The 12,223-nt window shown below is 34.2% G+C and overlaps 1 protein-coding gene across 1 annotated transcript in view; it reads left to right on the plus strand.

Annotated features, from left to right (window-relative positions):
- Window positions 1–12,223, plus strand: part of LOC150107495 (uncharacterized) — a 1,121,546-nt gene that overhangs the window by 271,381 nt on the left and 837,942 nt on the right. The window contains exon 21 of the mRNA XM_090392112.1: window positions 953–1,110. Within this exon, the coding sequence (XP_090248238.1) occupies window positions 953–1,110 (158 nt within the window). The remainder of the gene's footprint in view (window positions 1–952; window positions 1,111–12,223) is intronic.

A 12,223-nucleotide genomic window follows, 5' to 3' on the forward strand; every position in this document is an offset into this window, starting at 1 on the left:
CATTTCATCTCTTACCTCATCTTGACCAACTCAACTTTCGAATCTTGCATCACATTTTCACTGTCATTCATTCATTATTTGAACTTTCGAACCTTGCATCACCCTTTTGCTCTCATTCATTCTCTCAGTTGTGTTGCCAGCCATACATGCTTGGTTGCTGTTAATGCTGCTCGCCACCTTATCTTTAACTGCACTTTGTTTTAACTTCCACTACATTCACATCACTTTCGTCTTTCTTACCACCGATTGTTAAGATTCACAGATCACTCGATTTCTTTTTCAAAGCTTCTTTAACATTTTTTCCTGCTCTTTTACATCATCCTTTTCTATCAGACAAGCACTCATCATCCTTGTGGCATTCTCACTACTAACACTTTCAGTTATCAATATATTAGCACTCATCAAGTCCTCATTCAGTTCACACTTTGCACACACCCTCTTTCTATACACCTTAAATATCCACAATTTATCTATATAATCATAATACATAATACACCTCACATTTCATGAAATGACTGAAATCAGAGTTGAATTCCTGCATGGACAAAGTTGCTGCCATCTTTCCTTCAATGGTTACTGTACTAAGCTCTAATTTCAACAATAAATAAACTTAAGCAAAAAATCTCACACCCTAATAACTGCAAGTGCACAACCTTCACAGCAATTCTTATTCATGAACACAGACTTATATATACTATTAATTATTAGTGCCTTATCTGAAAACTTATCTGAAATGGGAGCCCTCTTTACACTCCACTTCTTCTCCCACGACACTTTGTTATACATGTGGTTTGTATGTGCTGAAAGCTGTAAATGATTTACTGATAGATTAAAGGTTTATACGTTGTTCAATTTGTAAGTATTTATGGCTAGAATAGGTGTGTGTATATATATGATCAACTTTGATTTGTTGTTTGCATTTACATATTTTAAGAATATTTCTTGCATTTAGGTGATAAGGCTCCCAAAAGTCCTGGCCGCAAATTCACAGATCTAGTGGGTTCGCTACATAATTCTTTAAATGAAAAAGAAAAAATGCTGAAAACGAGAATACAAGCTTCTTTGCCTCACGACTTGGATATGCTTGAATCACTTGTTATTCAACACAAGGTAATGTAATAATGATATTACATATTTATCTCATTTTCTTTTCATTCATCTTTGGATTGATTGAGTTCCTCACTAAAGCTTTATAAGTCACATCAAACGCAAACGCGCTCATTGCCGATCACGCGATATCGCGTGATGCGAGCTCTCGCCGTTCGGCCGATTACGCGTTATCGCGTGGACGTCGCTATCAAGTAAAAAAAAATTGGCCACCATATGGAATTCCAATTTTCAGCTTGGCATTGAACGTGTTAAAGGCTTCTAAAAAATGTCACACCTTGGCCTCTTGAAGTTGTTAAAAAATTCAAACTTTTTATTCCCCCCCCCCCTGCCCTGGATATATGGATTTGCCAAAAATTCATAAACCTATTTACCTCTCTATCTTATAGTAGATGCTACTGATTTCCCTACTTTAAATTAGCCAACCAGTTAACAAATTCTTTAATTTCACTTACTGACCACACTTCTTATATAAAGAATTCCACACATTTCAATTCCTTAATCCAAAATTTAGTTTTAAACAATAATGATATCATGGTGAGCTTTGATATCACATCCTTATTTGCAAATATTCCCCTTTCTAACACTAAATTTACCAAAAACTGCTTTACCTCCCTGATGTTATTGATCTCTCTTTAATTTTTGCTATCCATACTGGTTACTTGTCTTTGAAAGGCACCTTATAGATAGAAGGTACTTCCATGGGCTTCCTTGTCCTAGCAATTTCTATGTGGAGCATTTTGAAAAACATAACCTTGATACCGCCAGTCTCAAACCCCCTGTTTGGTTAAGATATATTGATGATGTGTTCTCTATTTGTCAGCATCACTCAGACAAATTAAACTCTTTCTTCCTCTACCTCAACAGTTAGCACCTCAGAATCCAGTTCACTATTGAAAAATAAAATAATAACAAGATCTTGCCTTTTTTAGATACTCTAACCACCTGCCTGCCCAATGGGACCATTTCTTTCTCAGTTTACAGAAAACCCACCCACACAGGTAGATACATACATAAACTTTCTCACCATCCTCCCTTCTCAACAATATGCTGCCCTGAAAACCTTCTAAACAGAGCCTCCTCCGAGCTTCCCTTACAGCAGAACTTGCCTTTATTTGCCAAATCTTCCTGTCCAATGATTACAAATCCAAAAAGAATTACAAATTATTATTAGTAGTATTATTTGGTAGTATTATTAGTAGTATTAGTAGTATTATAATGAGCTTGGAAATTATTTCCACTACCTGCAATGCATTTCTAGGCAATGTAGTGGAATGCATTTCCAGGCAATGCATTCCACTCGCTAACAACTCTTCACTTAAAAATCTCCTCACACCCTTCTTCACCACATCTTTATACAACTTCCTCTCGTTCTTCCCATCTTAACATTCACACTTTTTATAATTTCTTCTGTATTAATCTGATAGAATTCCTTAACTAGCTTGAAGGCCTCTAACATATCTCCTCTTTTCCTTCTATCCACCAATTTCTGTAATCCATATTCCCTCAAATGCTCTTCATGATCAACATGCCAAAGTCCTAATATCACTTTGGTCATTCATCTTTGGACCCATTCTAATGTTTCCACATCACAATGAAAACTAAGTGACCAAATCTGAACACAATATTCTATATGTGGTCTGACCAATGCCTTATATAGATGCACCACCACCACCACCACCTCCTTATCCCTATGAGTCAGTGTACTTTTTATCATAGTAGCAATATGATGGGCAGTCTTTGCAACACATGCAATATGCCCTCGGAACTTCAGTCCACTGCCCACCATCACTCCAAGATCCCCGAATCTCTTCCACTTCCTGAAGTACAGCTCCACCAATATGGTATGTAGACGTATATCTCTGTTTCCCATAGTGTAACACCTTGCATTTATTAACATTAAAACTGCAATCCTACTACTCACTTTGACTCATTTGTCAAAGCTAAAAGTCTATTCAAATCTCATAGAGAATTAACATTAGCACTACTCCTGATAATTCTACCTAACTTTGCATTATTAGCAAACATTTGTAGATCCCCAGTCAATTCAAATGAAATATCATTAACAAATAAGTTAAACAGTAGGGGTCTAAGAACAGAATTTGAGGCATGCTACTGGTCACCTTCCTTTTCTGATACATGGCTCTATTATACACAACTTGCTGGTATCGTTCAGAGAGCCAGTCTCCGATCCCTCTAACCAATATACTATCTATTCCTATCCTCTGCAGCTTATACACCAACTTATCATGTAGTAATCTATCAAATGCTTTTGCAAAGTCCAAGAATATCACTGTATGTGATTCTCCCTTATCCAACACATTCATCACCTTATCATAAAACATAAACGGATTGCTAAAACAAGACCTGCCCTTCTTAAACCCATGCTGACATCATAGAGAATCTTATAGAATCTAATGTTCATCAGCACAATCCTGTATTCTATTCTAACCAATTTTTCCAACACTTTTCATCACAACTGCAGATATACAGACTGGTCTATAATTGGAAATTTCTGTCCTAGAACCATGCCTGTGGAGTGGTACTATTTTGTCATCTTACCATTCCTTGGGAACCTTCTTCTCCACTGTAAGACTTTCATTAAATAACCAGGACGAGGTCATGGCTAACTCTTTTATACTTTCTTTAAAAATAGATATGCCATCCATTCCCAAGCAACACTTGATACACCTCTGATTCTTTCACCTTTAATTCTTCTAATTCTTACCTCCCTTCTACATGTTGCACAGCATCATTCACACCACTGTGATATACTTTTTTTTTTTCGTTAAATTATTCCACTATATCATTTGCTATGGTTACTCTGCTATCATAACTATACGCCAGCATCAACCTGCCATAATTATTTTTCTTCTTGTTTGTCAAATAGCAGAAAAACCTCATTGAATTAGCTTTGACCTGACTGGTCATTCTCCTACTTTTTCTTTTTTAACCATGCTTATCACTTTTCTGGCCTGCACTTTATATATTCTTCATGCATCTGTTCACTGCAATCTGACTTATACTCCCTCCCTCACAACTTCTTTTGTAACACTTCCTGCTTGTTTTTACAATGAATACTATGAGCATAGCTTCAAGCACTGTAGGAACCAGGTAAGCAATAAATTGAAAAAAAGGTAAAAATGAGTATTACCATAATAAATTTTTAAGATGTGAAGGTAGTATAAAAAAAAAAAAAAAAAAAAACAATGGAAATTCGTAAATAATAAACTTGGCAAAAATATACGAGAATCAACACTTCCAAGACTTAGTAATGATAAGAGCAATCATATAGATTTAAACAGTGAAAGAACTTTAGCAGAAATTTTTAATAATTATTTCATAACTGCAATGAAAAACTTGTAAATATACCTAATACTCCATCAGTAAATTGCACTGTTCAAAGAAATGAGAGGCTCAATGTACCTTTTTGCCACTTGTGAGAATGAAATCAAAAATATTATAATGAGATTTAAAACCTTTTTCTGCTCCTGGCAAGATGGTATTTTAATGTCAGCATTGTGCAGGCGTGCCAGAAATATTTGATAGTCCTTTGGTGACTATCTTTTCTTTTCTTTTAAGGTTTCCAAAATGTGTGACTATCTTCAATTTATCATTGATAACTGGCATATTTCCAACAGAATTTAAGAAAGCTAATACCAATTTATAAAAAAGGATGCAGAAATTATCTTAAGAATTATAGACTAATATTTTTCTCTCTACTTCCATTTTTCTCCAAAATATTACAAAAATTAACAAAAAATAAAATCAGTAAATGTTTTAGAAAAAAAATTACTTCTCTAAGAACTGGTATGGATTTAGACAGAAATTAAGTACTGAGCATGCACTGCTGAACTTCACAAAATTGATTTACTCATCATAAGACCAACACAAACTAACTTTAGCAGTTTTTCTAGACCTTCAGAAAGCTTTTGACACAGTATTCCATGATATTTTATTTAAAAAACTGAATATATTATGGAAATTAGAGGTTGTGCTCATGCCTAGTTTAAAAGTTATTTAATGTCTAGACAGGACCAGCCTTCTCTATAAAGTGGCATGGGTGCAAGAAACCTTTTGGGGCCCTAAAATATTTTTCAAAGGTAAAAATTAAAGGATTCGAAATAAACCTATTGTAAAACCTCTTACTTGCAAATGATTTTGGCACAGGAAAAAAAAAAAAACACATTCGAAATATAACAGGTTAACGTAACGTTTACTGAACACAAAACACTAATATAATAGAGAAACACAGAGATATTATTATTACCAGGGGCCCTAAAATCCTGTCGATGAAATCCCTTTAGTTATAAGCAAAATTACAAGAAGAAAAAATAAAAAATACGTTTCAGCAAATGTGTACCAACTGTGCTCATTCGATTGTGGGGCCCGGATGCATTGCACCCACTGCACCCCCGAGATGGCCAGCCCTGTGTCTAGATCACAAGCAGTGAAAATTAACAAAAGCAATAGCAATTTCATACAGCTAAATTACAGTCTTCCCCAAGGTTCTGTGCTTGGATAAGTGTTATTTATAATTTACATTGACTTCTGTCACCTACAGTATATTGAATAAGGTAAACACTTTTGCAGATGACACCTCATTGATATTCACTACTGATTCTGTAAGTGAAATGCAAAACATGGTCAAGACTGATCTGAAAACAGTGATAAACTGGTTTCATGTGAATAAATTCACTCTCACTGCTGAAAACAAAATTTATAATTTTTAAACTCAGAAATACATCTTTTAGCAAAATCAAATTTTTCATCTGTGTATGTCTACATAACTGGAATTGTAAAAGTACAGGTATCCCTTGATTAATGTGATTAATTAATCCCTTTATGTTACCTCATATCAAAATTGCACTAATCAAATATAATAAATGGTATTAGGGAACGCCTATCAGCAAGAACAGTAGAACTATTGAAGAAAAGAAGAATACTGAAAGATACAGGAAAAGATCGTCTAGAATATAAAATTATTTGTAAACAACTGGGCAGAATATCAAAGACGACTATAACATATTTAGAACAACAAAATTGGCAGAAGCAGCTAGGCTCCACAGCAGCCTAAAAAAAGTAGAAAGAGAAATAAATCTAAAGCAACCACTACCGTCAGCCTTCATAGACAATCAAGGAAACAGACACACAAACAGAGGTGAAATGGAAAAAATAGTAAAATCGTTTTATGAGAACCTTTACTCATCTAAACAAGTAATCACAGCTCCAGTACCAGACGAAAATTTGGAAAATCTGGAAATACCATCTGTCCTACCTGAAGAAATAAAAATGACCAATAACCAGGAATTGACAGTATAAAATCTGATGAATTAAAAATGGGTGGACAAATACTCTTTAAAGCTCTAGCAGAAAGGTTTATCCGATATATACAATTAACACTTTCATTGCCAAGCTGAAAATTGGAATTTCGTGTGGTGGCCAAATTTTTTTTATATTTTTATTTAGTTAGCGACCTCCACGCGATAACACGTGATCGGCCGTTTGGTGAGAACTCGCATCGCGTGATTGGCAATGAACGTGTTAAGGAAAGTACCTACTGAATGGAAAACATCAAAGACCATAATTCTGCATAAAAAAGGTGATAAAGAAGATGTCAGTAACTACAGACCTATCTGTCTATTAGCACACACATAAAATATTCGCCAGAATCATCCTAAACCGAATACAAACCTCCATCAATGAAAATAGCTGCAAAGAACAGGCTGGTTTCAAAAAAGGCTTTTCAACAATAGATCACATTCAAACTATTACTCAGCTAACAGAAAGATGCAGAGAATACCAGATCCCACTTTGTCTTCTTTTTATAGATTTTAAAAAGGCATTTGACAGTGTTGAGCATAACGCAGTATTCCAAGCTTTAATAGAACAAGGTGTAGAAAAAGCATACATCCAACTCATAAAAGATATCTACAAAGAAAGCACAACAAATATCACTCACCCTTTTCAATCACCTGATTAAAATTAACTTAAGTAGAGGAGTACGTCAGGGTGATGCATTATCACCTAATCTCTTCACATCTACTCTGGACAGCATCATATGAAAAATTGACATGAAAGATGGAATAAACATTGATGGTGAAATATTAAATATCCTATTATTCGCCGATGATGTGATATTAATATCTCACTCACCCAAACTCTTAGAATCAGTGCTGAATAACATAAGCCAAAACTGCCAAAAAATTGGATTGGAAATACACCCTGACGAAACAAGATGGATGAAAAACAAATACTGTAAAGATCATACAATCACTCTAGAATCTCACATCATCAAAAAAGTTGAAAAATACATCTACCTCAGCCAGTCCATAAAAATGAATAAAATGATGTCATATTTGGTGGAAAAAATAAAACTTTCACATTCTCACACAGATTATTAAGAGAATTTGGATGACCAGGTACATTATCTAAAAGCAAAAGAGCTTTGAAAGCTAAGTTATTTCTCTTGCAATAAGCTTCAACTGCCAGACAAAAATAAGACTTAAACCAATCTTTGAATAGGCTTTGGGTAACTCAAGGCTTCTGATTCGCACACCAAATTACAGGTAAAGAGTTTTTGTTACATTATTTTAAAGCCCTTTGGTTCTAAATTTGATAGACAAGCAGTGGCTTCAATTTAAAATCTCCATTAGCATTCCCTCCAAGAATAACAGTTAAGCGATCTTTTGACACTTTATAGCCAGGCTGCACTGTTTTTTTTTTTTATATATAAAAGTTCTAGATGGCATTTTTTTTCCAATAGAGGCCAGTTTCATCTACATTGAAAAATTGGCAGTAATGGTAATAATTTTCTTTGATAATTTACTGCAGCTCAGCAGGAAATGTAGATGCAGCATCTTCATTGGCACTTGCAACACTTCACCTGTTATTTTCACATTCTTTATTTAGTCCAGCCCTAGATTTAAAATTTTCAAGCCAGCCTCTGGAAAATTTTAAATCTAGGTTGAAATTTTGAAATTTCAAGACATTTCAAGATGTCTTGAAAACATCTTTTCAAGACATCTTTTGTCTTGAAAAGATGCTTAGGGCTTTGGCTGTGATATTATAGGCACTAATTGGAATTCTCTTTTGATTGCAGTCTTCCATCCAAATAATCAACAGATCTTCTATTTCAACTATTATAACACTTTGATTATGTGTGCATTGCATACTCACAGATGTAGATGCAACTTTACGTTGCTCGCAATACTCATCAGCCTTGGATAAAATAGTCCATATTGTAGACTCCTTTAAACCAAATTTGCTTCCAATCTTACTTTTACTTTCACCACGTTTAAATCTTTTAATTATATCAAGTTTTGTATCTAAAGTAATTACTTTCCTCCACTTTTTTTCACTTAATGACCCAATTGTGGGATTGCTTTTATTCTTCGACATGATTAATGGGCTGTAAAATTTACTAAGAACATAATTTGTAAATACAGCAGAACATTGGAGCTTGTAATACACCCATCCTTAATGCTTAATGGGAGGAATGATGTCATCATGCTAATCACTTTTTTTCTCTCAGCCAGGAAACAAACACTTTTCGAGATATTGCATGTTTTTGCGTGGTAAATTTAAAGGCACGTTAATTAAAATTCTTACTGCATATATACAGGGATTATCACAATTAATTTCGCTGTGTTAATCAAATCCCACGTTAAGCAAGGGATTTAACAATTGGAGTTTGTAATACATCCACTCTTAATGTTTAATGGGAGAATGACGTCATCATGCTCACTTTCTTTCTCTCAGTCAGGAAACACTGGCTGAGAGAAAAAAAAGCACATTAGTTAGTAAAAGCACATTAATTAAAACTCTTGCTGCTTATATAAAGGGTTTGGCACAATTAATTTCACGGCATTAATCAAATCCCTCATTAAGCAAAACTGCGTTAAGCAAGGGATATCTGTAATATAAATTGTAATTTCATGGAGATAGAAAACGCGAATACCATAACCTATTTCGGATTAAAAATTGACAGCAACTTAAGCTGGAAACCACATATTACAGAAGTATGCAAAAGAGTAAGATTTATGCTATCTAGTGCTGTCTTTTTTAAAATGATTCTTAAATTTGACATTGTTAAGAATATTATATTTCACCTGGATACAGACTGTTATATAGTATGGTATACTAAACTGGCGAGGAACAGATCACACCCACACCACTAATCTCTTTACAAAATAAATTAATATGCATTTTAACCAGCAGTGAATATAGCCACATTACAGAGAATGCCAAATATACCCTATGAAATATCTTACCACTTAGACAATTATATATTTACAGGCTACTACTCTTCCTAAAGTCTAATAATCAGTAAATAAGCATTAGAAATGATACTTATTTAACCAGGCTTAAAATATTTAATTCCAAAAGCACAAAAAGAAATAGTACACAACAACTACATATGTGTGACTTCAAAAATCTTTAATGGTTTACCTCTCTTAATATGAAATGAGGCCAGCACATACAGAAAGCTGATTAGAGAGGACTCAAATTTTCATTAGAATAAGAGTATAAAATGAGAAATTTACCAATGCAAAATAATCAATTAATTAGTGTTTTTATTTAGCATGTATATACAAGGGCTGTTCGAAAAGTCCATGCAAAGTCTAAGAGATGGTGCCACCAGTACATATCAAGGCTATTTTTAGTTGCTGGCAACTGTTGGAGGATCACACACGAAGTTTCAGTCATATAGATCTATTACTCTGTGTTTGGCATTCATTTGAATCGATCAAGTACCATGATTTGTGAAAAATAGATGAGAAAGAATTTCCTGTAGTGATTAAACATTACTTTTTGAAAGACAAAATGGCTCAGGAAACCAAAGCTAAAATTGATAAACATTATGGTGAGTCTGCACCTTTGAATAGAATGGTTTATAAGTGGTTTAGTAACTTTCGAAGTGGCCATATGAGCACAAGTGCCATTGAAAGTTCTGGACTCCCTGTTGAGGTCACTACTCCAGAAATTATTGAAGAAATCCATGATATGGTGATGGATGATAGAAGAGTGAAGGTGCTGAAATTGCTAAGGCTGTGGGCATCTCAAATGACTGCATACATAATATTTTACATGAACATTTACATATCAGGAAACTATCCACAAGATGGGTGCTGCATTTGCTCACACTGGATCAAAAGCGTCAACGTGTGAACTGTGCAAAATTGTTTGATTTCTGCTATCTGTTTCCAAACATGAAAAAATGGCTGGTAGGAAAGAGATTTTCATCAAACGATGAGGTGATTGCCAAAACAACTGCCTATTTTGAAGAGTTGGACAAATCATACTATATGGATGGGATCAAAAAACTCTAGCATTGTTGGACTAAGTGTATAGACCTCAAAAGAGACTATGTTGAAAATAAAAAATGTTTGTCCCAAAAAAATTGTGTTTTCTTCATTTTTGCATGGACCTATCGAACAACCCTTGTATACAGGGCCTGCGAAAGTGGGCATGAGGTGCATGCGGGTGCCACTAGGAAGGGGGGCACCGCTGCTGGGGCAAGGTTCATAGATTCATTTTTGAGAAACAAAATTTTTATCATAAAAACAAAAAATTCTTAGAATGATCAATATTAAAATAAATAAGGCTGGATACACCGAATAAAAATTTAAAAAAATTGTATATTACCGCCTCTTTGATCAGCCGGCTGTTTACAATTTTGCAGCAAGAGCAAGCTAAATGCTTGCCTGCAGGAGGTTGTGTCTACTGCAGTCTATCTAAAGTTAAACAGTGAATGGTTTTTATGCGCAGAAACGAATTTTTGTACACAACATTTGTTGCTAGTTAACCAGTCATGTGGTATGCATCTCAGTAGGCTACTGACAGTAGCGCAGTGTGGACTATTATTTCGCCTCTGTGTCGTGTTGCGTAATAATTTCTTGTGGGTATAAAATAGAAATGGAATCAAAAATTAAAAAAACTTATCTGGTGCACAAAATCATAAGCGCCGTGCTGCGAAAGAAGCAGATGTTAAGAAACAAACTGGGGCTCTTAATAAATTTGTTAAAATATTAAAATATTCTGATGCAGATTGTAACCAACTCAATACATCAGAAATCAGAGTTGGAGAACCGTGCCCATCATCCAGTTTGCATGAAAGTACTATTGCAACTTTGTTCAATTGTACTATTGAACAAGATAACAAGATGCATGATTTAAGTGAAAAACAGTTAGGAGAAGATTTAGTTCTAGTTGACCACAAAACTAACATATTGTTAGTCTCTGTAAATTTAGAAGATCCAGGTGAATGGGGAAATATTGATGAAAAATTACAAGTTGTGTTAATTGAAATGGGGCCTGTTCAAAAGAAAAATATAATATATCCCAGAGATACATATGGTCAAACATTTGGCGACATGTATTATAATAGGAAAATGGAAAATGGAAGTTCGTGCCAAGAACATGGCTCATTTATTCCAAAACTTTAAATTCTGTTTTTTGCTTTTGTTGCAAACCTTTTGCACCTACTGAATCAAATAGTCTTGTAGAAGATTATAATGATTTGAGAAATGTAAATACAACTTTGCATAGACATGAGACTAGTTTAACTCACATGAAAAATTTCTTAAAATGGAAGGAACTTGATAAAAATTTAAAAAACAAAACTATTTTGATTGCCAGACTCAAAGCATGTATGAAATGGAGAAGAAACATTGAATGAGTGTTTTAGAACTCTTGATTGAAATTATAAAATTCCTTGTTAGCCAAAATTTAACTTTTCATGGATCATCTGATAAATTATATGAAAGGAATAACGGCAATTTTTTAAAATTAGTCAAACTGTTTGCAAAGTTTGATCCTGTTATGGAAAATCATGTTGAAAGGGCCCTACAACGAAACAATAGAGTACACTATTTGAGTAAAGACAGTCAAAATGAAATATTGGAAACTTTAAGTAATGCAATCAGAGATACAATTTTATTATCAATTCGAATAACTAATATTTAAGGAATTGACAGCGTATACTGGAACTATAGATTAAATAAACTTTAATATACACTTTCCGATATTTCGGCGAACGTTACGTTGCCATCTTCTTGGGAACTTACTAAAATTTGGCCACATGGCCCGGATTCACTCCTCTCCTTCCTAACAC

This window comes from Typopeltis vanoorti, chromosome 4 (assembly GCF_054136105.1).
Source record: "Typopeltis vanoorti isolate ZY-2024b chromosome 4, IOZ_Tvanoo_1.0, whole genome shotgun sequence".
NCBI classification, from domain to species: Eukaryota; Metazoa; Arthropoda; class Arachnida; order Uropygi; family Thelyphonidae; genus Typopeltis; species Typopeltis vanoorti.